This window comes from Panthera uncia, chromosome B1 (assembly GCF_023721935.1).
Source record: "Panthera uncia isolate 11264 chromosome B1, Puncia_PCG_1.0, whole genome shotgun sequence".
In the NCBI taxonomy this organism is placed as follows: Eukaryota; Metazoa; Chordata; class Mammalia; order Carnivora; family Felidae; genus Panthera; species Panthera uncia.
The window spans coordinates 30,715,667-30,742,883 of NC_064811.1; the positions used below are offsets into that span (position 1 = coordinate 30,715,667).

A 27,217-nucleotide genomic window follows, 5' to 3' on the forward strand; every position below is an offset into this window, starting at 1 on the left:
ATGTGTGTGTGTGTGTGTGTGTGTGTGTGTATACACACACACACACACACACACACACACACATCACATGCATACTCACATACATATGTCAATATGCCTTATGTTTTATGAGAACATCTAATCAAATGCTAGTCTGTGTGGCTCATGCTGGATTGTGATAACTTCAGACTGGGATTTCTCAGCCTCTGCACTGTTGACATGTGACTTCATACTGGGTTGGGTAATTCTTTGTTGGGGACTGCTGTGTGCATTATAGGATGTGCAGCAACATCCCTGCCCTCTAGCCTGCTGGTAGCACGTACCCCAGTCCCCAGTGACAATCAAAAATGTCTCAGACACTGCAGACCTCCCATGGGGGCAGAATTGCCCTCCGCTGGGCTCAGCCCTGGCTTAGCTGCTGTGTGGCCGTTGGACATGGGATGACTTCTCTGCTTTCCTTGGCCTTAGTCCCATGTCTGTCAAACAAAGGGGTGGAACGAGACGACTCCTAAGATTCCTCCAGCTTGAATGCTCTATGCCAATGGAAATATAACAAATGAACCTAAAGAAGTGGGTGGGCATTCATTTCCTGCTTCACTGTCATGCACAGTCCTGACAGCCCTGTTCTCCTTTCTCCCCCATCACACTGCATTTCCAGATTTGCCCGACTTGCTGCAACCACATTTATTACCCAAGGGATTCCTGTGTACCTCTTTTCGGATATAACCCCAACCCCCTTTGTGGTAAGTATCCCTTTTGTTTATAATTTTCTATCACGGGGTCAGGGATAGGACATGGCTGCATTTTAGTCTTTGGGCTTTGGGTATTTATGTGACAGAAGAGCCCCTTGGCATTTATCAGACATTCTCTCATCTCTCTGGATATGTTTTCCCACATTCTAGTAATACTTGTATGGTGTTCAACTTTCAGTATGTCAGAATTGATTTTTTTCTTTTTTTTAAATTTTTATTATTATTTTTTTTATTTTTTAACATTTTATTTATTTTTGAGAGAGAGAGACAGAGTATGAGGAGGTGGGGAACAGAGAGAGAGGGGGACATAGAATCCGAAGAAGGCTCCAGGTTCTGTGCTGTCAACACAGAGCCCAATGCTGGGCTCAGACTTGTGGGCCGTGAGATCATGACTTGAGCTGAAGTCGGACGCTTAGCCAGCTGAGCCACCCAGGCGCCCAGAACTGATTTTTTTCTAAGTGCGGTTTTCCTTTAGTTACCATTAAAAGGATATTTTAGCTAGTTAGCAAAATATTTTGTTGGTCATCTGTGTTTTCATTTGATTTGTAGTTGTTTTTCTCACTGGCACAATGTCTCGGGTCCCAAAGGAAATGTCTTGGGTCTAAATCTGAATTTACCTCAAACTGTGCCTTACCCCGAATATTTTTGAAGTTGATGCGCCAACTTTTTATACAAATGTTTCGTTCTAAACGCTATTCATGACCAGGACAAGAAGCATGCTTGGCATATTTTAGTAAGATTTTATATATATATATGTATATATATGTGTGTATATATATATATGTGTATATATATATATATGTGTGTGTATATATATATATGTGTGTGTATATATATGTGTGTGTGTGTATGTGTGTGTGTGTGTGTGTGTATATATATATATATATATATATATATATATATATAAAATCCTTAATATAGCAGAACCTAAAGAAAAAGACAATAGGGACTATGACAACTGTTGTTTTTAAGTAGCTAGAACTTTTAGGAACAGGGCCAGATGCTGAGAATATGCATTTTCAGAAATTAAGCCAACAACATGCTTAGAAGGCAGTTATTTACATGGAGTGGAGAAGAGAACATATAAATACAGAAGGCAGCCCCACAGTGTGGTGCTTCCTGTCTCTAGTGAGCTGACAGGTAGGTGTATCACCTCCTAGATTGTAAATAAGCCAATTCACACGCAATGTCCCATGCAAACGTAGCTCAGATTTCATGTTTTGATGGAAAGATTGCAGTGTGTTCAAGCATCCTTGGGCTTCTGTACTATGTAAGTGTTAACTGCCATGATTTTTATATCAGACACGAATCATAGGAGTATGTCGTGATCATTTCCCCATGCTGTAGAGTGGTTCTCCTTTTTTCTTTGCTTCAGGGATGGAAAATAACTCCTAAAGGGACAAATGACCACAGAGATGCTTGCTGGGAGGCTGGAGGGGGGCAGATGGTTAGAATCTCCAGTTGCCTGTGTGTAGGAAGTCTCAAAAGCAGTATCATAGGGAGGCTAAGCCAGCCCCTCTCCCCATTTGGAGAAGCAGTCTTGTAAAGGTCGGGGGCTGAGTAGAAATACAAGAGAAGGATTTCTAACCCTGGAGTAGGACATAAGTGAGCAAGCTACAGGAGCAGCCTCCATTTCTTCATTTCCCTCCACCGTTTCCTAAAAGCAAATGGGAAAGAAGAGAAAGCCATTGGAGGGGAGAAACTGAATCCAGACGCTTCTGTCCCAAGCAGAAGGCTTAAAAGAATGTGAAATGAAAGATTAGACCTTTTTGTTTGAACAGTTTTCTCGCTCTACCAAGTGGAAGACAGAATGAGAAGAAGGCACCTAGGAAAATCCCCACGTGCCTTGTTAGGGTGCACATCCTAGAGTTTTGAGCCGTGAGTTCGCGCTAAGGGAAATATAAGTATACTTGGGTGTGGCACAAAAATACTGAATGATGCGTTATTTATGTTTATTAAAGGAAACATTGATACAAATAATATACGATAAACATACTAAGTATATCCTGTTCTTTGTTTGAAACGGTTCTTTTTTCCTGTCTGCACAGCCCTACACAGTGCTGCATTTGAAACTCTGTGCTGGAATCATGATAACTGCCTCCCATAACCCAAAGCAAGATAATGGTTACAAGGTATTCATTCTGGTTTTTTTTTTTTCTCTCCACACCTGTATCCTTCTATGTGCATCCTATACCTTTACGGTATAGGTAACAGAGGCTTTATTTCCATTGACCCTAAGCCATCTGGATATGTTCCTACATCCTCCAGGTCTACTGGGACAACGGAGCTCAGATCACCTCTCCTCATGACAAAGGGATTTCTCGAGCTATTGAAGAAAATCTAGAGCCATGGCCTCAAGCTTGGGATGATTCTTTACTTAATGGCAGTCCACTGCTTCATGACCCAAGTGCTTCCATCAATAAGAGCTACTTTGAAGACCTGAAAAAATACTGTTTTCACAGGTAAATGGATTGTAAATTGACCTCAAGTGAGTTGAAATTTGTGATTCAGCCAAGTTCTATCAGTTTTCATTAATTTTTTCTCTTTACTCGGTATATCTTTTGTAGCTGTATCTGGTTTTAGAGGCCGTAAGTCAGGGGTTGGGCATTTTTCTTGAAAGGACAGATAATAAATTTTGTTGGTTCTGTGAGCCATTGTATTATTACAACTACCCAACTGTTGTGGTGGTAGGAAAGCAGCTATAGATGAAACACGAGTGAATGACAACAAACATAGCTCAGTTAAAAAAAAAAATTATTTACAAAAGCAGGTGGCTGACATATTGGCCATACTTCGTACTTCGGTGACCTCTGTGGTAGAATCATAGATACGTATATATATACATACATCTACACACACGTGTATATATGCATGTGAGTGTGTGTATGTGTATATGTATGTAAAAAAAAAAAACTTGCTGAAACATGGCAAAAGGAAACACTGATGTTTTGTATCTTTCCAGAAATTTTCTGTGCATATGCTAGCATATTGTATGTGTAGTGTGTTTCAAAACCATAAACAGGAATATAGCGCGCGTGTAGTTTGTTCCGTGCCTTTCTCCCCCCAGTTAGTCATGGATACCTTCTGTGTCAGCCCCTACTAGTCCTGACTCCTCTGCTGTAAGGGATGCTGTACACATTGATTTAACCCGGTGGCTCAGAGACTTGATACGTACAGTTAGGTAAGAAGCAGACCAGCTGAGTAACCGTGTGGTCCTTCTGTAGCATGCTGTGGGTCCCACCACTGCTGACTGTCCTCCAGCAAGAAAGCACTGGTTTTAAAGAAGCATAATTTCTAGACCGTCTCTAATATTGTATTTGTTGGACCACTGGGACCAGTTGCAGCTGAAGGGAGCGGCCCTACAGGCTGGGTGTTAGCATGTGCAAATGGAAGTCCAGAGCGGCCAGATCACCTGATTTGTTCTCCGTAAGAGAAATGAGAAACCTAAATTTTCCATGTGAAATCTCCTAATTTTTAAATACTGGCGACCATTTTGCAAATGGCGTGTACGAGGGTAAGGGTTTCGAGTTGTTTGCTACTCAGAGCACTGGCGGCTCGCCTCGGCACAGTTCCTGGAGAACCTGTGTGTGCGCACCTGTGTGTGTGCGTCATAGGAGACATTTCTGGCATCAGTGTTCTACGTGCATTTACAAAGTTGGCAATGATTAATAGATTGCTCTCCAAAAATGTTATTCTAATGGACACTCCCACCAACGTTATCATAACAATATCAAATACAATGATGGAATATATCGAGTATATCTTAGCAGTGTATGATCCACACATCTTACCCATACTGAGTATTATCAAATTTCTTATTCTGCTAGATGAAAGGAGTGTCTGGGGGCGCCTGGGTGACTCAGTTAAGCGTCCAACTCTTGATTTTGGCTCAGGTCATGATCTCCTGGTCCTGAGAGCCCGCTGGGAGTCGGGCTGTGTGCCCTCTGCACCGGGCATGGAGCCTACTTGACAGTCTTTCTCTCTCTCTCCCTCTGCCCCTCCCCCACTTGCACTTGCCCTCCTGTTCTCTCTCTTAAAAAAAAAAAAAAGGTAATATTTTATTTGGATTCTTTAAGTATGAATAAACTATTTTTTCATATCCATTTAGCCTATATTTTTCTATGTGTTTATTCATTTTTTTGCATCTGTGAAACCTCTTTGCTTACATAGAAAACTAGTCTTCATTTATTTCAAATATTGTTTTCCATTCTGCTCTTGTTACCTTTGGACTTTTTTATTGAAACTTTTGGATGAAATCTTATAAAAAAATTGATTAAAAAGTTGACTTTTTAATTTATGAGTTCTGAATTTTATGTCAGATTTAAGACTTTCTCTACACCAAGATTATTTTTAAAAATCCCCTTTTTTTTCCCTGGGACTTGCATATTTACATTTTATAATGTTTAAATCTTTTCTTTCACTAGTGATTTTTAATTGTGCCTGAGACACAAAATAAGAAAGCAGATTGGGGCTTTTTTTTTTTTTTTAAGTGTTGTGGTTATATCAATGCATTAAATTGAAGAATCTATCTTTTTTAATTGGAAATTAAAAAACTGTCTCTTTTAATTGGAAATATCACCTTTATCAAATAATTTCTTTTTTTTCTTTTGAAGTTTATTTATTTATTTGAGAGAGAAAGAGGGCATACCAGTGGGGGAGGGCCAGAGAGAGGGAGAGAGAGAACCCCAAGCAGGCCCTGAACTCTCAGCACAGAGCCCGACATGAGGCTTGAACTCACGAACCTTGAGATCATGACATGAGCTGAAATCAAGAGTTCGATGCTTAACCAACTGAGACACCCAGGCGCCCCTATGAAACAATTTCTAACAAAAATTGAGTGCTTATATAGATAACTTCTATAGGACTTTCACTTGTGCTAATTAATTTAATCTCATTTTAATCCTCACAGTAATGCTGAGGGTAGGTTCAGGTGTATTATCATTTTATAGATGAAAAACTTGTGACACAGAGAGGTTAAGTTAATAACCAACAATCACACAGCTTATAAGTGGCAGAGCTCCTAAATTCAGAGTCTGTCTTCAAAGCATGTTAACGATGAAGCTTCTCATATATATTTTCTATGTCAAATTTGATCTACTTCTGCTCTCTATTCTGTTCTTCTAATCTGCCTTTTTATATCTAGTTCTAAACCCTTCTAATTATGATAGCTTTATAATTCACTTTAATATCTGAGTGATTTTTTTCAGGTTTGTTCTCACTAGTCTTTAGCATATTTATTTTTCTGGATGCATTTTATTTCTTATTTTAAGAGAAGACCTCGTGCATTTATTCACTTTCAAAAGAAATGGACAATAACCTAAGATTCCAGCAGTCAGAACACTGGAATTTTTCTAAGTCTTATTTTTACCTTTCTATTACCTTTACTTTTGATATTTACTGTTATTCTATTTTAAGTCTCCGGAGCCAGGCAGTTTGACCAATAGGATTGTTACTTGACAAAGAAAAAACATTTTTATACATCCCTATATAAGATGTTCCATCACATTTTGTTAAAAGGGACATTTTGAAAACCATTTTGAAGCTAGTTAAGAGGACTTGGAACTGAGGCCCTAGCACAGCCACAGGTGGGCACCCACGAGCAGCTGAGTCTCTCCTGGAACCTGAGCCCAGAGTTCTTTCTTTAATCCCACTCTAGGTGCAAAAGCTATCGCATAAAACAGACTCTGAAAGTAATCAGATTTACTGGAAATAACTACAGAGTAAAATTTAAGGCATGAATATGTTGGGAGTAGGGTATATATTTGGGAAAGAGTGAATAAGTTTTGCTCTTTTGAAAAACTTTTTAATGTTTATTTATTTTGAGAGAGAGAGAGCACGCACAGGGCAGGGGCAGAGGGAGAGGGAGAGAGAGAATCCCAGGCAGGCTCCGTGCCGTCAGCACAGAGCCTGATGCAGGCTATCCCTTAACCCCATGAGGCCATGACCTGAGTCAAAATCAAGAGTTGGACACTCAACTGTCTGAACTACCCAGGCACCCTGCTTCTTTTTTTAAATGGAATTAGATAGTTGTCTTATATATCTTTATTACATTGATTTCTTCCTTTCTTAGCAATCTGGTTCCTTAATAGCAAAGTTTCTAGTTTTGCAAGCCATATTTAAATATTTTATCTGTATTTTATCCTTTCTCATCATATGTTTAATCCTAGGAGTGTGAACAGGGAGACCAAGGTGAAGTTTGTGCACACCTCTGTCCACGGCGTGGGTCATGACTTCGTGCAGTCGGCTTTCAAGGCTTTTGACTTTGCTCCTCCTGAGGCTGTTCCTGAACAGAAAGATCCCGATCCTGAGTTCCCAACAGTGAAATACCCGAATCCTGAAGAGGGTAAAGGAGTCTTGGTAACCTAATCTTTTTTGTCCTAAAACTTACCTCTTATATTGAAACTTCTTACTATCAAGTAAAATAATTTTTATGTATTTTTTTTAGTTTTGTAAAGTTTTATTTATTTAAGAGACAGAGAGAGTGAATGGGGTGGGGGGAGAGAGAGAGAGAGAGAGAGAGAGAGAGAGAGAGAGAATCCCCAAACAGGCTCCACACTGCCAGCACAGAGCCTGGCACAGGACTCGAACTCACAAACCATGAGACCATGACCTGAGCCGAAACCATGAGTGGACACTTAACCAACTGAGCCACCCAGGGCACCCCTTTTTATGTGTTTTCATTGTGCTAAACAAAAAACCCAACTTTATCATGAGAAATATTTATATCTATTAGTCATCCATTTCTTATAGGAACCTTCAAAACACATATCTTAGCATCAGGATGTGAGAGCTGAAATTGAAATGATATTTTAAATTGAATTGAATTAATGAAGTTAAAATTTAGTTTACCCTGATTTCTTAATGTTAAAAAGAAACAGTAATGGAATGAATATTTATCACATGTTTTTTATTCCTTAATATTTTTATTCTGGAATTTTCCTAATATGAAGCAGAATTATTTAAATTATGGTTCCTTTAGCCTTTTTTTAAATTTATTTTTTTAACATTTACTCATTTTTGAGGAACAGAGAGAGACAGAGCAAGAGCAGGGGAGGGGCAGGGAGAGGAGGAGACACAGAATACAAAGCAGGCTCCAGGCTCTGAGCTGTCAGCACAGAGCCCAATGTGGGGCTCGAACCTATGAATCATGAGATCATGACCTGAGCTGAAGTCAGATGCTCAACCGACTGAGCCACACTGGCACCCCGCTTTTAGCCTTTTTAAAGGTTAACAGTGATATTCAGCAAATTGGCTTACTTTGGTTTGTTTTGAGGTTGATCACTTGGCAAGGCCTAGAAACATCAGTCCAGCCACACATACGCTATTAAATGTGAGGTGAACCCCACGGGCAGGTGTGGGTTGTGTGTTGCTGTTCCCATTATCTGACCTCTGGCTTAGGAAGTAATTCGTGATCAGCCAAGACCAGCTCCAGAAATAAAACTCAGCCTTCGTTTGGGGAAAGTTTTTTTTTTTTCCTCAAGAACTGAATGATTTTAAAGACGGCAATATGCTCAGTTCTTGACTGAAATAATCTTTTCTTTTCCTACTTTTTCAGACCTTATCTTTTGCCTTGGCTGACAAAACCAAGGCCAGAATCATTTTAGCAAACGACCCGGATGCTGATAGACTCGCTGTGGCAGAAAAGCAGGACAGGTACAATTGATTGGGATTACCTATGTAGTAGCAAACATAACGGGTGACATCTTGAGCAGTTAACTGCTCCTGGAAATATTTACTGTTCATTGTACACATCATCACCTCACTGAACTTCCTGTTACTGAACCTCTAACATACAGCAAAATACAGTTCTGGGGCCCACACGATGATTGGCGAGCAGAAGGCAGAGTAAACAGCCCAGGGTGTATTTGGAATTGAAATTACTATTTCTCTTCTCTCGTTTCATCATCAATTTTATAATTAATGACTCAGTTCCTAATGCAGGCAAGTACTTTGTTTGGTGCTGGATTTACAGGTCAGTATTTACTGAAGGGTTTGCTGCAGGAGCTGTACCTTCAAGGAAACGTTGAATTCAGGTCGAGTGGAGCAGAGAGGAATAGCACTGGGGTACCCAGTGTTTAAGACAAGTTTGGCCATAGAGTTTGTGCAGAGGAATAAGACGTAAGTGGAGGGGAAAGATGAAAAGCAGGCAGGGTCCAAGCAGTTTTGGAGGTCAAACAGCCCACGTGATGTTTTGGGAGCAGCGAGCAAGCAGGTTTAATTCTAATCACTTTCTAGAAAGTTAAGCAAGGTGGTACATGCTAAAACGCAAGATGTACTGCTAGCCACCCGACTACGGAGAGGAAAATGAATCACACATCTGTTCTGTGGTGTCCTGACCATTTTAGTGCAAACTCACTCTTGAGACACACTAGGATATTGACCTCTCAGAACCTCAATACTGACCAGACCGAAAATTGAGATTCACACACTATAATCCTGTGGGGAGCAGGGGAGGAACGGGGGCAGCATATTTCTGTCATCTTTAAAGCCAAACCCTTTGACAAAGACAAATAAACGTGTTATGTGTCGTTGCTCTTCAAAGATGGGATGTTGGAGCAAACCGATTGAGACAGAGTAGCTGCTCAGATGTTTGTGGTGAAGTGACACTTTTTCGACCAGTTATTTAAGCAAGAGTGACAAGAACACTCTTATAGAAACCACTTTGAGCCTCGTTTGGCTTAATTGTCCCGTCCCAGTCACTTCAGTGTCTGTCTTAAGATCACAGCAATGCATTGGTTGTTCTTTCTTTCAGCGGTGAATGGAGAGTGTTTTCAGGCAATGAGTTGGGGGCCCTCTTGGGCTGGTGGCTTTTTACTTCTTGGAAAGAAAAGAACCAAGATCACAGTGCCCTCAAAGACATATACATGTTGTCCAGCACCGTCTCCTCCAAAATCTTGCGAGCCATTGCCTTAAAGGAGGGCTTTCACTTTGAGGTAAGGTGTTTCTGGGACTCGCTCTTAAATTTCTTTTTCTCTGTAGAAGGTCTAAGGCATTTCTTTCTCTTTTGGGTTATCCCTTTAGGAAACACTAACTGGCTTTAAGTGGATGGGAAACCGAGCCAGACAGCTAATAGACCAGGGGAAGAATGTCTTATTTGCATTTGAAGAAGCTATCGGTAAGAAGCGATAATAGTGATTGTAGCATTAGTTAATATATAGAATGCAAATAAATGGGATTTGGATTTGGGTTCAAAAAATTAACAGTAGAACAGGAACACACTGGCGCTCAAAGAGCACTGAACTGTCCTACCCCAAAATTGGCATCTCAGACATGCTTTCAGCTGAAAAGAATATCTCTTTAAAAGCCAACCATTAATATAAGAAAGTGAATCCTTTCCCTGGATGACTGAAAACAGTGATGTTCTGCCCATGAATGCTCGTAGCTCAGGAATCATGTATTTGGGGGAGTTGTGGTATTTCCTCAACTGTGGTGTTGATCTCCAGGTCTGATATGGTTCACTCCTGTTCTAAAAATGCTGGGCAGACATCTGTCCAGAGGAAGAGACAAGGTCTGGTTGTAGGGCTTTCATCAAAGTGACTGTCACCCAAAAGGACAGCCTGAGTTAAGTCAGAGTGACTGGGAAACGCTCGTCAGTTTACGTAAGGAAAAAGGGGAGCTAGGTGTAGAAACTTGAAATTCAGATGTTTATGTGAGGGATATTTTAGCTACATGTTTAGTAAAAGCTATTATACCTTATACTTATTATATAAGAAGATTCACCTATTCCCTGCAGCACAGATGCTCACATATTATTTAACAAATTAATAATAGCTCAGCTTTTGCTTTTTTGTCACAAATGTCAGTCTTATCTTTCTATAGCTTTTTATTAAAAAAATGTTTTCTCGGGGCGCCTGGGTGGCGCAGTCGGTTAAGCGTCCAACTTCAGCCAGGTCACAATCTCGCGGTCCGTGAGTTCGAGCCCCGCGTCAGGCTCTGGGCTGATGGCTCGGAGCCTGGAGCCTGTTTCCGATTCTGTGTCTCCCTCTCTCTCTGACCCTCCCCCGTTCATGCTCTGTCTCTCTCTGTCCCAAAAATAAATTAAAAAAAAAAAAAAAGTTGAAAAAAAAAATTAAAAAAAAAAATGTTTTCTTCAAATATTTATTGCATATCAGTTAAGAAATGGATGAACACTGACCTCAGTCTATAGCACTTTGCATCGATCTAATTAGTAACCACACAAGAGAGCATAGGCTAGGTGTCAAGGTGAAGGATGTAACTCACAAGAACTATTGGAATTCAGAGAAGACAGAAGAAGCATTGACTAGAGCACCTGGAAACTATTTTGTGTGAGCTGGAGGAGTTGGGGCTGGACCTAGGGAATGAACAGTTGATCTAGGAGGGAGAATCTCCTTATAGGTTATTCAACCAGTACATCTTGAAGGCCTGCTATGCACTAGACATTGGCCTGGATTCTCGAATATAAAAATGATAAATGAGGGGCGCCTGGGTGGCTTAGTTGGTTAAGTGTCCGACTTCTGCTCAGGTCATGATCTCGTGGTTCGTGTTTGAGCCCCGCATCGGACTCTATGCTGACAGCTCAGAGCCTGGAGCCTGCTTGGGATTCGGTGTCTCCTTCTCTCTCTCTGGCCCTCCCCCACTCATGCTATGGTTGTCTCTCTCTCTGCCTCAAATATAAACATTAAATTATTTTTTAATTTTTTTTAAAAAATGGTAAATGGGAAGCATTCACATGAGATGGGCAAGTTGCATATAGGTGTGTGCATGTACAGTGTTGTAAAGGAACTCACTCCTAAGCGTGTGTGTATGACGCGTGTTTCTCTGCAGGATATATGTGCTGCCCTTTTGTTCTGGACAAAGATGGGGTCAGTGCCGTTGTCATAAGCGCAGAGTTGGCTAGCTTTCTAGCAACCAAGAATTTGACTTTGTCTCAGCAGCTAAAGGCCATCTATGTTGAGTAAGTGTCTATTAATTCTGTTTAACTGAAGTAATAGTGTTAAATATTTTCTTATGGTTCTACGTGTGAGATACTAATATTCTTTCTAATGCTCTTTGGTTGTGAATTCTATTTCTTTTTCTTTTTTTAATGTTTATTTATTTTTGAGAGAGAGAGAGATGGAGTATGAGCAGGGGAGGGGCAGAGAGAGAGGGAGACACAGAATCCAAAGCAGGCTCCAGGCTCTGAGCTGTCAGCACAGAGCCCTACGGGGGGCTTAAACTCACAAACCGTGAGATCATGACCTGAGCTAAAATCGGACACTCAACCGACTGAGCCACCCACGCGCCCCATGAATTCTATTTCTTTTTAAAAAAATTTTTTTTCAACGTTTTTTTATTTATTTTTGGGACAGAGAGAGACAGAGCATGAACCGGGGAGGGGCAGAGAGAGAGGGAGGCACAGAATCGGAAACAGGCTCCAGGCTCCGAGCCATCAGCCCAGAGCCTGACGCGGGGCTCGAACTCACGGACCGCGAGATCGTGACCTGGCTGAAGTCGGACGCTTAACCGACTGCGCCACCCAGGCGCCCCGAATTCTATTTCTTATGAAAACTAAAGAATCATCTTTTCTTTTGATACTTAACCATGTAATGGTAATTATCATTCATGATTGCACGAATCCTTAACAAATGAGGGCATCAGTTGCAGAAATAGCTAATTGAAGAATGTGATTTTAAGTATGTGATGTCAAAAAAGATTAAAGGTGTTCATGAAATCTCTATTAAGTTTTTAGAGCAATGACCCAGGTCTGCCTTTATAAAGTGCAAAAGCAGCCCGTGGCAACACGTTGCAGTAAGACTCTTACTTACAAATACAGGCTAAATGCCAGGCAGCTGTTTGGCAATCCCCGGGGTCAATTGTTGTACCTCTTTTTTATGCTAAATTATTCCTTTGAAGGTACTCATGGCTATTTGTTTCATTTGGTTTAAAATATACTGGTTGACAAATGTACACCGTGTGGAATTATGCGTTCCTCATTTTGCATATTTGTATTTCCTTAACTGAGATATAACTGACATTAGTTTCAGGTATGCAATATAGTGTTTCAATATTTGTATATATTACAAACTGATCATCACAGTACATCTAGTTAACAGTCGCACCACACGTAATTACAAATATTTCTTCTTATGATGAGAACTTGTAAGATCTATGCTCTTAGCAACTTTCAAACATATAGTGTAATGTTATTAAATATAATCACCATGCTGTATTTTACTTATTCTAATAAATTTTTTATTTAATTTCTAAAATTATTTGTGTTTGTTTCCATAGGTATGGCTACCATATTACCAAAGCTTCATATTTTATTTGCCATGATCAAGGCACCATTAAACAATTATTTGAAAACCTTAGAAACTATGATGGGAAGAATAATTATCCAAAAACTTGTGGCAGATTTGCAATTTCTGGTATTAGAGACCTTACAACCGGCTACGATGATAGCCAACCTGACAAAAAAGCTGTAAGTAATATCTTTTATCAGTTAAACACTTCTCTATTTACCTTCTATTATACTTGGCATAGTTTGACTTATTGAATCATGGAGTTAGTTGAAGCTGATTTTAGGCATCCAGGCATTATTATAAATAAGCTATCAAAATACATAGAAAGAGTAGGGCAGCCCACCCTGGTGTCTCTGAATGAGTAGATCTGGGGCGGAGGCCAAGAATTTGCATTTCTAACAAGTTCCCTGCTTGTTATATGCTAATATTACTGGTACACACTTTGAGAACCGTTGTTTGCTTCCTGGTTAGTTTTACCCTATTCTCTGAATGTCTGGGAGCTGTTAGCTATAAAGCATGAGTTCGCATTCTTCACATCATGTGGATCTTCCACTGGAGTCAAAAGAAGGCTCAGATATGGCCGAAGAGTATTGCTAACTAATGGCAGGAGATAGGAGGAAGAGAGTAAGAATAGCCTTATGAGATATTAGACATCTTGTTAGTTACCTTTTTTTAAAATTTTCATCTGCACACAATGTATTTTTTAAAAAGAAGTATTTTTGGAAGAGTCCTGATGAAACATGACAGCTCCAGCCCCTGCCATCTCTTTGCTATGCTGAGACAACCATGTTCCCTCTCAGTTGTTTCTCCTGGTATTTACCACCAGATTTTTTTTTTTCAATGTTTATTTATTTTTGAGAGACAGAGGGAGACAGAGTGCGAGCAGGGAAGGGGCAGAGAGAGAGGGAGACAGAGAACCCCAAGCAGACTCCACATTGTCAGTGCCGAGCCCGACATGGGGCTCGAACCCACGAACCGTGAGATCATGACCTGAGCCAAAATCAGATGCTTAACCCACTGAGCCACCCAGGCGCCCTTACCACCAGATTTCTAAATAATGTGCTCATATGGCGATGTTTTGACTTCTCAGCATTGTACTTTATTAATTTATTAATTATGTAATTTATTAATTATGGAGGTAAGGATTTAAATCTTACGTTTCTTACATTCACTATTCCACCTTCTCTCCTGTCTTCACAAACACATATGCCACAACATTTGATGAAATCAGATTCCGTGCTTGTATTATTATGACTAGTAACTATTGTTTCCTGCTTAGCTAAGTAGTGTACTTTGATTAGTTTCCCCTAAATTGTATAATTATTTTTCCTATAATTAATAGTTGCTTTGTTCTTTTGTGTGCTTGGATTTTTATGTAACTATCACCAGTCTTTCTCACATCCTTCACATACCTCTCAGTAGGGTTTTCCACATGGTCCAGTGCTGTTTTATCAGTTCCGTGTTGTTTCCAGCAGCTTCTGTCCTGATCCCTCCATCCGGGCAGGGCCAACTCCTCTATGCGTTGGGTACACACACGTCATCCTGGGAATGTCCTTCACCACTTACCGAGTCAGGTCCTTTGCTCCTGCACCCCATGACTTCTTCTTCCTATACTTGTTTTCCTAAATCATATCCTCTAGTAGATTCCTTAAACAAAGTGAATAGGAGGTAAATTTTGAGAGGCATTTAAATCTGGAAATATCTTATTCTACTCTCACATTTGATTGACTCGCAGTTTTGAAAGCAGCAGTGCTCTGTCATTTTTTAGTTCCCAGTATTGCTGTGGAGGGTCTGATCTTTTAGGAAATAGTTGAGGCCTGCTGTGAGCCACATAAAGGGATGTCGATGCCATACTGATTCAGTCCGTTCCATGCAGCTTGTTTTTTCTCTATGGGAAGATTTCAGGAATTTTCTGCTAAAACTCTGAGTTCTAAAATTTCAGTGATTTGCTTTAATATGGGTCTTTTTTCAGTCATTTTTCTGGGTAGTCGGTGAGTCTCTGTTGGTCTTTGGAGTCATTTCTTTCAGTTCTGAGTAATTTTCTTAATTTTGTGTCAAAGAAGAGGGCTGCATGGTCATTTCCCAAGTATTCTCTTGCCCTGAGTTTCCGACCTCCCTTTCTTGTTGAGTTCTTAGTTAGAGGCTGGCTCCCCAGGACTAATGTTCTCCTTTCCTTGTTTCTCTCTTTCTTACTGTCCATCTATATCTTCTTGCCCTACTTTTTGGGAGATTACATCAACATTAATTTTCAGTGCTTCTGTTCACAATTTTAGCTCTTATTGTCCAGCTTATTAAAAATAACACCCTGAGGCTTCCAGCTGCCTCAGTTAGTGGAGCATGCAACTCTTGATCTCAGGGTCGTGAGTTCTTGAACGTTGGGTATGGAGCCAACTTAAATAAAAATATTTTAAAAATAAAAATAACATCCTATTCTTGTTTTATGTATATAATATTTTTCCTTTTTTTAAATAATGTCATGGTTCAACGGTTCTATGCATTACTTGGCTATCATCACAGTAAATGTACTCGTGACCCACTTTGTTTCATCCATCCCCCACCCACCTCCCCTCTGGCAACCACCAGTTTGTTCTCTACGTGAAGAGCATATATTTTCTGATGTTGTTGTCTCTCTTTTTCTTAGTTCATTGTTTTGTTCCTTAAATTCTCCATATGAGTGAAATTATATAATATTTGTCTTTGTCTGTCTGTCTTAATTCACTTAACATTATACCCTCTATGTTGTCCATCCATGTTGTTGCAAATGACAAGGTCTCATTCTTTTTTTTTTTTTTTTCTTAAGTAATCTCTACACCCAACATCGGGCTCAAACTCACGACCCCGAGATCAAGAGTCACATGCTGTACTGACTGAGCCAGGCAGGTGCTCCAACATCTCATTCTTTTTAAAGGCTGAATAATATTCTTGTGTGTGTGTGTGTGTGTGTGTGTCCACACACATACACCCTTGGACTGCTTCCATATCTTGGCTATTGTAAATAATGCTGCAGTAAACATTGGGGTGCATATATCTTTTCTTTTTTTTAAATTTTTATGCTGCAATAAACATTGGGGTGCATATATCTTTTTTTTTAATTTTTATTTATTTTTGAGAGAGAGAGAGACAGAGCGTGAGTGGGGGGAGGAGTAGAGAAAGAGGGAGACACAGAATCTGAAGCAGGCTCCAGGCTCTGAGCTATCAGCACAGAGCCCAATGCGGGCGCGAACTCACGGACGGCGAGATCATGACCTGAGCCGAAGTCGGACACTTAACCGACTGAACCACCCAGGCGCCCCTGCGTATATCTTTTCAAATTAGTGCTTTCGTTTTCTTTGGGTAAATACCTGGTAGTGGAATCATTGGATCATATGGTAATTCTATTTTTAATTTTTTGAAGAATGTCCATATTATTTTTTATATTGGCTGCACCAATGAACTTTCCTACCACCAATGAACAAGTTTTCCTTTTTCTCCACATCCTTGCTGACAGTTGTTATTTCTTGTCTTTTTTATTTTAGCCATTTTTATAGGTGTAAGGTAATATCTCATTGCAGTTTTGATTTGCATTTTCCTGATGATCAGTGATATTGAGTATCTTTTCATGTGCCTGTTGGCCATTTTTATGTCTTTGGAAAAATGTCTATTCAGGTACTCTGCCCATTTTTAATCTGTTTGTTTTTTAGTGTTCTGTAAGTTCTTAATTCATGTTCGATATAAACTGCTTATCAGATATATCATTTGCAAATATCTTCTCTCATTCAGTAGGTTGCCTCTTTGTTTTGTTGATGGTTTCCTTTGCTGTGCAAAAGCTTTTTATTTAGGTGTAGTCCCAATGGTTTTATTTTGCTTATGTATATAATATTTTATCTCTCTTAAGTATAGGCATTATAACTTTTTAAAATGTAGACTTTTTTTCCTGTATTGTCTTTATATCTCCCAAGTTATTTTTTTATTATCATTCGGGTTTTTTGGATTTTGTCTTTAAGCTGTCTTTTCCCAAAGTCTGGTAATCCCTCATTATTTGGGGGCACTCAAAAACCGATCGGAAGCTCTACGTACATGAGCAAACCTTGTCAACTGACAAACTTTGCTCTCAGGAGATTGGGTGCCAAGTTAACTTTTACACGCCGGGCTCCCTATCTGGGGAAGCCTAATTCTCACCCTGATCTCTTGCCTAAAGGCTGTAAGGTGGGTGACAGCGGTGGAGAGTTGCCTTGGAGTCTGGAGGGAGGATGGCTGGTATTCAGGTTGTTGACTCTGAGTTGCTCTCTGTTTTCACCATATCCTGCCCTTCTACACCAGTGCCTGGTGTACCCAACTCCTGAGCCTTTCTTGTTCAATTATACCAGAGAATTAAGCCATCTCCTATTAAGGTGGCTGCCTGACTGTGTGGGCAGAGGGTGAGAATCTGGGAGGGTCTGATAGGTCTTTTCACATCCTTTCTTTGTTTCCCACCTGCCTTTCACAGTGCCTGGTGCCACCAGATAGTGAGCTCTGCCAGGGTTCTGCGAAGTTGACCAGGGTCTTGTTTGTTCCTTGCAGGTGCTCAGCTGTCATTGTCCTGTGTTCCATCAGGTCAATTCTGCCCCTTCATCTGTTTTGTAACTCCCAGGATTCGTTGGCAACCTAATTAACTACTGTTTTTCTTTTCCTCTTTGCCCTTATGTTTTATATATTCACACACACACTTCTGTCATTTTAGCTGAGTATGGGGAGCGATCAGCTATGAATACATCTGCCAGAAATGTTATATTTAAAAAGATCTCTTTATATAACTTTTTTTTTTTTTTTACAAAGTAAAATAAGGTCTAGTTTATTGTGGGTTTTTTGGTCACATATTATCAATCTATTTAAATCAATTTCTCATGAAATGATATGTTTCCATGTTAGTAAAACTTTAGTAGTTTTGGGGTGCCTGGCTGGCTCAGTTGGAAAAGCATGAACTCTCGATCTTAGGTTGTAGATACAAGCCCCACATTGGGTGTAGAGATTACTTAAAATCTTTAGGGGCACCTGGGTGGCTCAGTCAGTTAAGCATCCAACTCTTGATTTCGGCTCAGGTTATGATCCCACAGTTCATAAAATCAAGCCCCACATCTGGCTCCATACTGTCAGTGTAGAGCCTGCTTGAGATTCTCCGTCTCCTTCTCTCTCTGCTCCTTCCCTGCTCACTCTCTGTCTCTCTCTCTCAAAATAAATAAATAAACATTTAAAAATAAAATAAAATCTTTAAAAAAAACCCAAAAACTTCAGTAGCTTTAATTAACAAGACTAGGGAGGTAAAATGCAAGTATACAAGTTACTTAATTCCACAAATCATTTTATGATTATTATTATTTAGTATTTAATTCAGAAGAAGAATTTTTTTTTTTTTATTTCCTCGAAAGTATCCTTTTCTCTTAAACCAGTATATTTGCTTGGCATTTATTTTCTTGCCTATACAGGGGGAAACTATTATTTGAGCCAGAACAGTTCATGTTACAATTTAAATGTATAAATTGTAAATTTATTCCTAGGTTCTCCCTACTAGCAAAAGCAGCCAAATGATCACCTTTACCTTTGCTAATGGGGGCGTGGCCACCATGCGGACCAGCGGGACTGAACCCAAGATCAAGTACTATTCGGAACTGTGTGCCCCCCCTGGAAATAGGTATGATATCCACGGCAGCATGTGTGATTGCTGTGCCCTAAAGTTCCTAATTGGTTCTGCACAAGTGCTAAGTAAAACCTTTTGCTTTGCCAGTGTTATGTACTTTAATTAGGAATGTTGTTTCAAAGCCTGCAGCAATACTGTGATATTAACAGCTGTTTGGAGCATCCACGGACACAGGAGCTCATTTTTACTTACTTATTTCTGTCCTACCTTTCTTTGTATGGGAAAATTTCATTCCAGATTTCAGTAATAGTAATACAGTTTCCTTTTTCTAATACTTTAATTTGAGACTAGCACCAATGAGTTTTTCTCTTTTTCTCCTTGTCTCTGATACAGTAATTAAAAAAACATTTTTTTAATATTTATGTCTTTTTGAGAGACAGAGTGTGAGCAGGGGAGTGGCAGTGAGAGGGGGAGACCCGGAACCCGAAGCAGGCTCCAGGCTCTGAGCTGTCAGCACAGAGCCCGACACGGAATTCGAACTCATGAACCGAGAGATCATGACCTGAGCCGAAGTCGGCCGCTTAACCGACTGAGCCACCCAGGCACCCCAATAATTTACATTCCACTGAACATCCTTGAACAAATATCTTTGAGTATCTATTGTGCATAAGTCTGTGCCGGGTTCTGGGGAGGGTAAAGAGCCATAGCAGAAAGAGTCTTGCCTCCAAAAAGCTGACGGTCTGGTAGCTTCAGGGTCATGTTTTTGTGACCTTGGTAAAGGGTTTGAGTTTACTTTGCAATACCATAACATCTTAAACTTTACCAACCATGGTGCATGTAGTTAGCTTGTGTAAATGTGACCCTGCACGCTCATTTAACCCCCAGGTAACTAGCACTTCTCCATTCGGAGTAAAGAATCAGGAAAAATTGTTTAAAGACTAATTAAGTCAGTACTGTGCAATGGAAATAAAATGTGAGTCACATAATGCAATTTGAAATTTTCTACTAGACACATTTTTAAGTAGTGAAAAGAGGGGCGCCTGAGTGGCTCAGTGAATTGAGCGTCTGACTTCAGCTCAGAGCATGATCTCACAAACCATGAGTTCAAGCCCTGCATCGGGCTCTGTGCTGACAGCTCAGAGCCTGGAGCCTGCTTCGGATTCTGTGTCTCCCTCTCTCCCTGCCCCTCCCCCATTTGCACTCTGTCTCTCTTGCTGTCAAAAATAAATACTTTTTTAAAAAGTTAAATAATAAAAATAAACAGGTAAAATTAATTTGGTAATTTATTCTACTTTACTTAACATGAAAATATTGTTATTATACCATATATAATTTATATAAAATTAATGAGATATTTTACTTTTTATCACATTTTCAAGATCCATTTACTATTTTACACTCACCACATATCTCAATTAAAATGCTTGATTTTTTTAAGAAACACTTGTTCCATACAATTGACCCTTGAACAACACAGGCTTGAACTATGAAGGTCCACTTATATGTGGAATTAAAAAAAAATTTTTTTTTTCAATGTTTGTTTATTTTTGAGAGACACAGAGAGACAGAGCGTGAGTAGGGAAGGGCAGAGAGAGGGAGACACAGAATTCAAAGCAGGCTCCAGGCTCTGAGCTGTCAGCACAGAGCCTGATGCAGGGCTTGAACCCACGCACCGTGAGATCGTGACCTGAGCCGAAGTCAGACACCCAACCAACTGAGCCACCCAGGCGCCCCAATATATGGATTTTTTAAATAAATACAGTATAATATTATAAATGTATTTTCTCTTATTATTAATAACTTTTTTAGTGTATTGCAAGAATGCATGTAACAAACAAAATATGTGTTACTTGTCTATGTTATGGTATGGTTTCCAGTCAAAAGGAGGCTATTAATAGTGAACTTTTTGGGGTGTAAAAAGTTATCCATGGATTTTTGACTGCATGGGGGGGTCACTAATGCCCTAAATCCCAGGCTGTTGAAGGGTCAAATGTATTAAGAGTTCATAAAATTTACCGTTGAAAAAATAGATTTGGATACCTAAGTTGTTCCAAACATACTTCAGTTTTCCAATAATTGAATTAAATGGCAGCTTATTTTTTTTTTAATGTTTTATTTTATTTTTTGAGAGACAGAGAGAGACAGAGCATGAGCGGGGGAAGGGCAGAGAGAGAGGGAGACACAGAATCCAAAGCAGGCTCCAGGCCCTGAGCTGTCAGCACAGAGCCCGATGCGGGGCTCAAACCCATGAACACAAGATCATGACCTGAGCCAAAGTCAGATGCTCAACTGATTGAGCCACCCAGGTGCCCCTAAATTTCAGCTTTTAAATTTGAAAGTCAGTTAATTAAACTTAAATTCAGTTTTCAGTCCCACTAGTCACATTTCCAGGGCTCAGTACTGTAGTCAGGAGCATGGATCTGATGTTTCCCAACCAAAGCCTTGCTCATTGCAGAGTTTTTCTGATCTTGTGAATCCACTTTGCACTATGTGGAAATAAAAGCAGAGGAAATTTTCTGAGCATCTTCAGTTGGCCAGCCAGTAGCAGATTAAATGTAGCAAATTAGAGAGGGGGATGCAGAATTATTAGTGTTAGACTTTCCTCGGACAGGAAGAAATGACTGCTGATAGCAAGGAAAGAAACATTAAAACAAAACAAAAACATAATACATGGACATGGTAACTCAGAATGTTTACTGCTTTATCATAAGGGAAATAGCATTCCACTTCCAAATGGGCCCTGAATCTTCTTCTGAATAAGAGACCCAGGTCAACAGTTAAAGTCATGATAATGGCTCTTAAATATCATGATAGTCCAATATATTTAAAAAGTAATAGACTATGTCCTATATTTTGCTACAAATTCCCATTCAAAACCTTTTTGTGCTGAAAGGGCAAAAACTCAGCTAGTAAGCAGCTTGAACAAACACATAAAGCTTCCCATTTTCTAAGCATTCTGTATTACCAACATTTGATTGTAATATTGTGCAAGTATCACTGTTTCTATGTGTGTTAAATAGTAAGCTGTTTGCTACTCTATCGGGTATGAGTTTTTCCAGACATTTCTTTGTAATTCTCATTCTCACGTAATGTTTTCATGTTTCTATGCCTTTCTTCTGAAAAAAAAAAAGGGACATTAGTCCAACTTAAAGATCCATTTTCTCTATATATTAGTTCCTTCCTTGTCATTTCTCTGTGAAGATATAATAATTTGGAAAACTTTATAATAACAATACTATTTAATGTTTAAGGATCTGGTATTTTACATTTTTCACATGGCTTATTGGGTGGACTTAAATTCAAATACTAGTTTACAAATTCCTGAAGACACTTAGAAAAATTGTCCTTTTATTATATTCATCAAAATGCTGTTCTAATTTACTAATTGGGACATTGGGCACTAGGTCAGTCCACGGATATGCTATCAGGGCTCAAGCAAGTTACCAGCATACCTAACGTACAAGAGCAATAAAGCCATGGCTAAGGTTTCCTTACTGTCTGATCACCTTAATATTATTGCTGTATTTTATATCATCAATTTCATTTATTCATAGAATTCCATAGCCTACTCATCCTTTAGAATGGAAAATCCTTTTCAAGTTTAAGTCCTGCTTAAAATATTTTTTGATCAAAATATTTTTTGATCGGTAGATGTCTTTTGTCCAACTTTTTATTTTGGAAATTTTCAACGAATGCCCACATACTTTTTGCCTAGACCAAGGGTTGGCAAATTTTCGGTAAAGAGCCAGATAGTAAATATTGTAGATTTTACAAGCCATATAGTCGCAACTACTCAGTTCTGCTGTTGCTCAAAAGCAGAAAGAAGGAATACACACAAAGGAATAGGTGTGGCTGTGTTCTAATAAATCTTTATTTATAAAAACAGGCTGTCAACAGACTGCCAGCCATAGTTAGCCTACTCTAACCTAAACAGTCGCTAACATTTTGCAATATTTGCTATCTCTCACATATATTATTGTATATGCAGGTTTTGTACCTGTATTGTATATGCAGGGTTTTTTCCTGAGCCATTTGAAAATAAGCTGCAGACCTCAGTACAACTGAACAAGGATGCTCTAAGGATGTTCTAGGGAATTCTTGGAATTCCTTGGATACTGGAATCCTTGGATACTGGAATCCTTGGATACTTGGAATCCTTGGATACTGGATTACAATATCACAATTTAGGTAACAATTATATCAGGCAAGCTTCTAACAGAGAAACAAAACCAGTAGGAGATATACACTGTACTTATATATTTGTGTTTGTGTATTCACTGGGGAGTTTAATTTTAGGTATATTGTTTAAAAAAAAAAAAAAACAGTAGTTGTTTAGTTGTGTGCCTTCCTGAGAAATGTTGTTTTCTTCAAAACACATTTGTGGAGAAGGAAATAAAAACCAATGTGATTCATGTGTATTTATGAAGCATAATTACCTTGTATGTTACCAGTGGGGGTAAAAATAATTTTAATGACAGCTACATTTATTGAGGTTTTTGGGCCAGGTTCTGTGCTAATTGCTTTATATAATTTATCTCAATCTACACAACAACTCTCTTGAGAAGATAAAGTCTTTATCCCAATTTTACAAATGAGAAATCTGGGCCTCTGAGAGGCTAAGAAGGGCATACAGCTAGTAGTAGAGCCGGAATTCATGTCTGCAATAAAATGGATTGTTTTAGTTGTACTGAGTAGCTCTCACAGTGTAAAAATGAACTTAACTAATTACAAGAATTGCCATTTCCATTTAGATAAAGTTGCATATATTAAAGACAGTCGATTATGAAGTAATGTAAGTTAGAATTGAAGGATTTGGTTTTTTCAATTCAGCTTTTTGGTTTAAAGTCCTTCCAGTAAACGCACCGTGCTAGGAGCCTGACCCTAACATGGGCTGCTGGAAACCTGTCTAATCACAAATTCATTTTATCATGATCTACCTTCCAATTGTTTGCATGTAAATGAGTGTTGTCCGCATGCTTGAAAGTTTGGTTTCCTTAGAGGGAACCAGTTCCCTGGATTTTTGCTTATACTTTGTTGTGACCCTGGAGGTAGAATAAGGAGAAAAGCTGGGGGAACTGAGTGCCTGGTATGTGATTAGCAGGCCCACTAGGAGGCTCCCATTCTCTGCTGCTTAGCTTCCAATATTCTGAAGACAAACTGCTTCGGGAACATTCCTATCCTGGGAGACTGAGGACTTAACAGGGGGGTCGTTGGTAAAAGTTTAACAGGATTGAATGACAACTGAAGTTATAAAAGTTTTCTTTGCACTGTTAGGTACAAACTTTGCAGATCCTACAGGGATGCTACGGCAAAAACTGTGCTTCTTAAAAATTCTTGTAAGAAATGCAAAGGGACGATTTTATTTCTAGTAGAGACCTTGGGAAAGCCTTAGGGGGAAATAATGGATATTGTCTCACGGTTTTTCTTTTTGTTTTTTTTGTTTTTTTGTCCAAGTCAACAGATACATTCCCATGCTTAAGTCACTGGAGTTCTGTTTTGTCTGATTTAGCCTTCCTCTTAAGGCTAAATTTCAGTGTTAACTTGGCCAATGCAGGGAGAACTTAAAATATGCTTTGGAATAATCCACTGACCTGGAATTTCCCCTCTTATCTTCCAGTGATCCTGAGCAGCTGAAGAAGGAACTCAATGAACTAGTCAGTGCTATTGAGGAACATTTTTTCCAGCCACAAAAGTACAACCTGCAACCAAAGGCAGAGTGAAATATATCAGCCATGGGCGTAATTACAATCAAGCTACCGGTGATTAATTAAGCAATATTTTTGAGGACCAAATGATTTAAATGGTCGCTCTAAGTATTTATATTTTTTTAATAGGCCTACATTCCTCATTGTTCTATTTTTTTACCTTTAAGACGAATAAAGAAAAGATGGCCAATCCCAAGAAACCAATTAAATTTAATTCCTATTAAAAGGTTAAGCCTGGGCATTTCCTGAATTAAAAAAAAATGAAGATTTTAAAAATAGCAAACTTTCAAAACTGTACTGTAATTCATATGCTTTAATTAGAATAAATAACAAATGTGTCTTCTCTATCATTCTTTTTATGAATAATTAAAATCACCAGAAAACCTATACAATTACTAAATTCTGGGCTGTCATATCATAGGATAACCACTTTTTAGGTATATGTATATTTACATTTGTATCAATTGCTTATAAAGCAAAATATATAAACAAATTGAATGTCCTGTTCATGTTTAGGGAAAAACAGGAACCTATAAAGTGGAGCAAAAGATACTTTAAAAAGAGAAAATTTTTCATCTAAAACTTTTTAGTTGTATTAATCCATCATTGTACAGCGTTTACATGCTAGGAGAAAACAGCCTCATCATCTTTGTTCAGTACACTAACATTCATTTTATCTCTTTAAATCTTGAATTTAAAAACTGGTTATTTGAAACTGCAAAGTTCGTTATTGTACAGTTGTTTGCTTTGGTACAAGTTAATGTAATTTTTGGGACTGAGGCACAAAGACTATAAGCTTTAACTATTTGCCTGACTTTGCTTTTTTTGCTTTGATCATATGTAATTAAAACTATTAGATTTCCTTTTCAGGTTTATATTTAACCTGTGCCTTCTATTCTTCTCATAACCAATGGCCTTAAAACCATCCAAAATTACTCCCTTTGAGCCCCCATGAGTCAGGACCAAGCTGTTCTTCATATACTTTGTATATTTCATGTGGTTTTCTGTTTTTAAAACAAATGATTCCCCATTATTATTATGACTAACCTAAATGCTTACTAAGTTTCAGAACAATGAAAAATTACAATCCTATTGGCATTTTTTCTAAAGTAAAGGGGAAAATGTTTTTACGTCTTAGTGATACATAGTTTGTGCCCTATCAGAACTTTTAAATCTGTAATATTCGATATATTCTGTCAGCTGCTTCATTGTAGCTGTTATGTATTTTTGTTTTATAGCGTTTTGTAGTCTCACACTGCACCCTAGAAATAAAGTCTGTATCCTCTCTACAGTTTGTGGAGCTTGTAAACTATACCCCATCATGGAGTTGGTTTCTGGAAATACAAAGATGGTGGAGACCCACCCTACTGTGATGATGCTCACAGTTTGGGGGGCTAGTGAGTAACCGTCAGGCTTACACATTCTCTAATGGAGTCATTTGCAAAGCACTCGGGGTTCAGAAGTGCGAGAGGGGGATCCCTTCTGCCCAGAGAAAGCCTGGAGGAGAGGTGAATGACTGCTTTGCTTCTGGGGGTTGGGGAGCTAGGAGCTGGGGATGAAGGAGAAGGGCCGCCAGGCACAGAGCACAGCACCAGCAAAAGTAGAGAAGTGCTGGCATGTGTGTGTGTGGGGGGGAGGGGGGTGTTTCGGGTGGTGAAAACACACCCCAGATGTTCACTTTAGGACAGACCCTCACTTCTCTGCCACTCACATGAGCTGCTGATTAAACTGGGCCTGGAGGGGGGGGTCCCCCAACTCTATTTCTCACTTGTATTTCTAAGAAATAACACACCATGGGGGTGCCTGGGTGACTCAGTTGGTTAAGCGTCTGACTTCGGCTCAGGTCACGATCTCACAATTCTTGGGTTCCAACCCCGCCTCGGGCTCTGTGCCGACAGCTCAGAGTCTGGAGCCTGCTTTGGGTTCTGTATCTCCCTCTCTCTCTGCCCCTCCCCCACTCACGCTCACTCTCTGTCTCTTTCAAAAGTAAATAAATGAACATTAAAAAGAATTTTTAAAGAAAAGAAATAGCACACCATGTATGCACACTATTTTATGAGTTTTTTATGTTATTACAGGATGCCAGGTAGCCTAATGTGTGATGCATAAAGCTTGCAACATAAGATCCCTGTGGGTTCTAATGATGGTCTGCTGTGAACCATCTTTGTGACCTTGGTCCACTTAACCTCTCAAAGTCTCAGCTTTGTTATTCTTTTTTTTTAATTTTTTTTTTTAACATTTATTTATATTTGAGACACAGAGAGACAGAGCATGAACGGGGGAGGGTCAGAGAAAGGGAGACACAGAATCTGAAACAGGCTCCAGGCTCTGAGCTGTCAGCACAGAGCCGACGCGGGGCTTGAACTGACGGACTGCGAGATCATGACCTGAGCCAAAGTTGGCCGCTTAACCGACTGAGCCACCCAGGCGCCCCTCAACTTTGTTATTCTTTTAAAAGACTTTTTTTTTTTTTAGGGCAATCCTATGTTCACAGAAAAACTGAGAAGAAGGTGTAGAAATAGCCCATCTCCCCCCTGCTCCCCCGCATAAGTAGCCTCCCCAATTATCAACATCCCCACCAGAGTGGTGCATTTGCTGTAATTGATGGAATACACTGGTATGTTATCACCAAACTGTGGAGACAAAAGATCATTGGTTGCCAGGGGTTGGGAGGGGAGCAGTGAAGAAGTGGAGCCCAGGGGATTTTAAGGAAAGTGAAAATACATCTTAATGGTGGATGTGTGTTCTACATTTGTCCAAATCGATACAGTGTACTACACCAAGAGTGAACTCTAGTGTAGAACGTGGGCTTTGATAATTTTCAGTTTTTATTTTCTTATTATTTTTTAATGTTTATTTATTTACCTTGAGAGAGAGAGCAGGGGAAAGGCAGAGAGAGAGAGAGAGAGAGAGAGAGAGAGAATCCCAAGCAGGCTCTGGGCTGAG

The 27,217-nt window shown here is 39.4% G+C and overlaps 1 protein-coding gene across 2 annotated transcripts; it reads left to right on the forward strand.

Moving 5' to 3' along the window:
• The first annotated feature begins 45 nt into the window (after positions 1–45).
• PGM2 (phosphoglucomutase 2) lies at positions 46–25,553 on the forward strand. Of its 2 annotated transcripts, XM_049630430.1 has the most exons (11): positions 52–722; positions 2,780–2,863; positions 3,000–3,193; positions 6,899–7,088; positions 8,287–8,384; positions 9,484–9,664; positions 9,753–9,846; positions 11,517–11,646; positions 12,963–13,152; positions 18,487–18,620; positions 24,184–25,553. In XM_049630430.1, the coding sequence occupies exons 1-11, from the start codon at positions 582–584 to the stop codon at positions 24,284–24,286; spliced, it is 1,539 nt and encodes a 512-aa protein (XP_049486387.1). In that variant the 5' UTR covers positions 52–581; the 3' UTR covers positions 24,287–25,553. The 2 variants fall into 2 exon arrangements, with proteins under 2 accessions (XP_049486388.1, XP_049486387.1); XM_049630431.1 differs by lacking the exons at positions 18,487–18,620; positions 24,184–25,553 and adding an exon at positions 15,774–16,689 and having other exon boundaries at positions 46–722.
• The last annotated feature ends 1,664 nt before the right edge of the window (positions 25,554–27,217 follow it).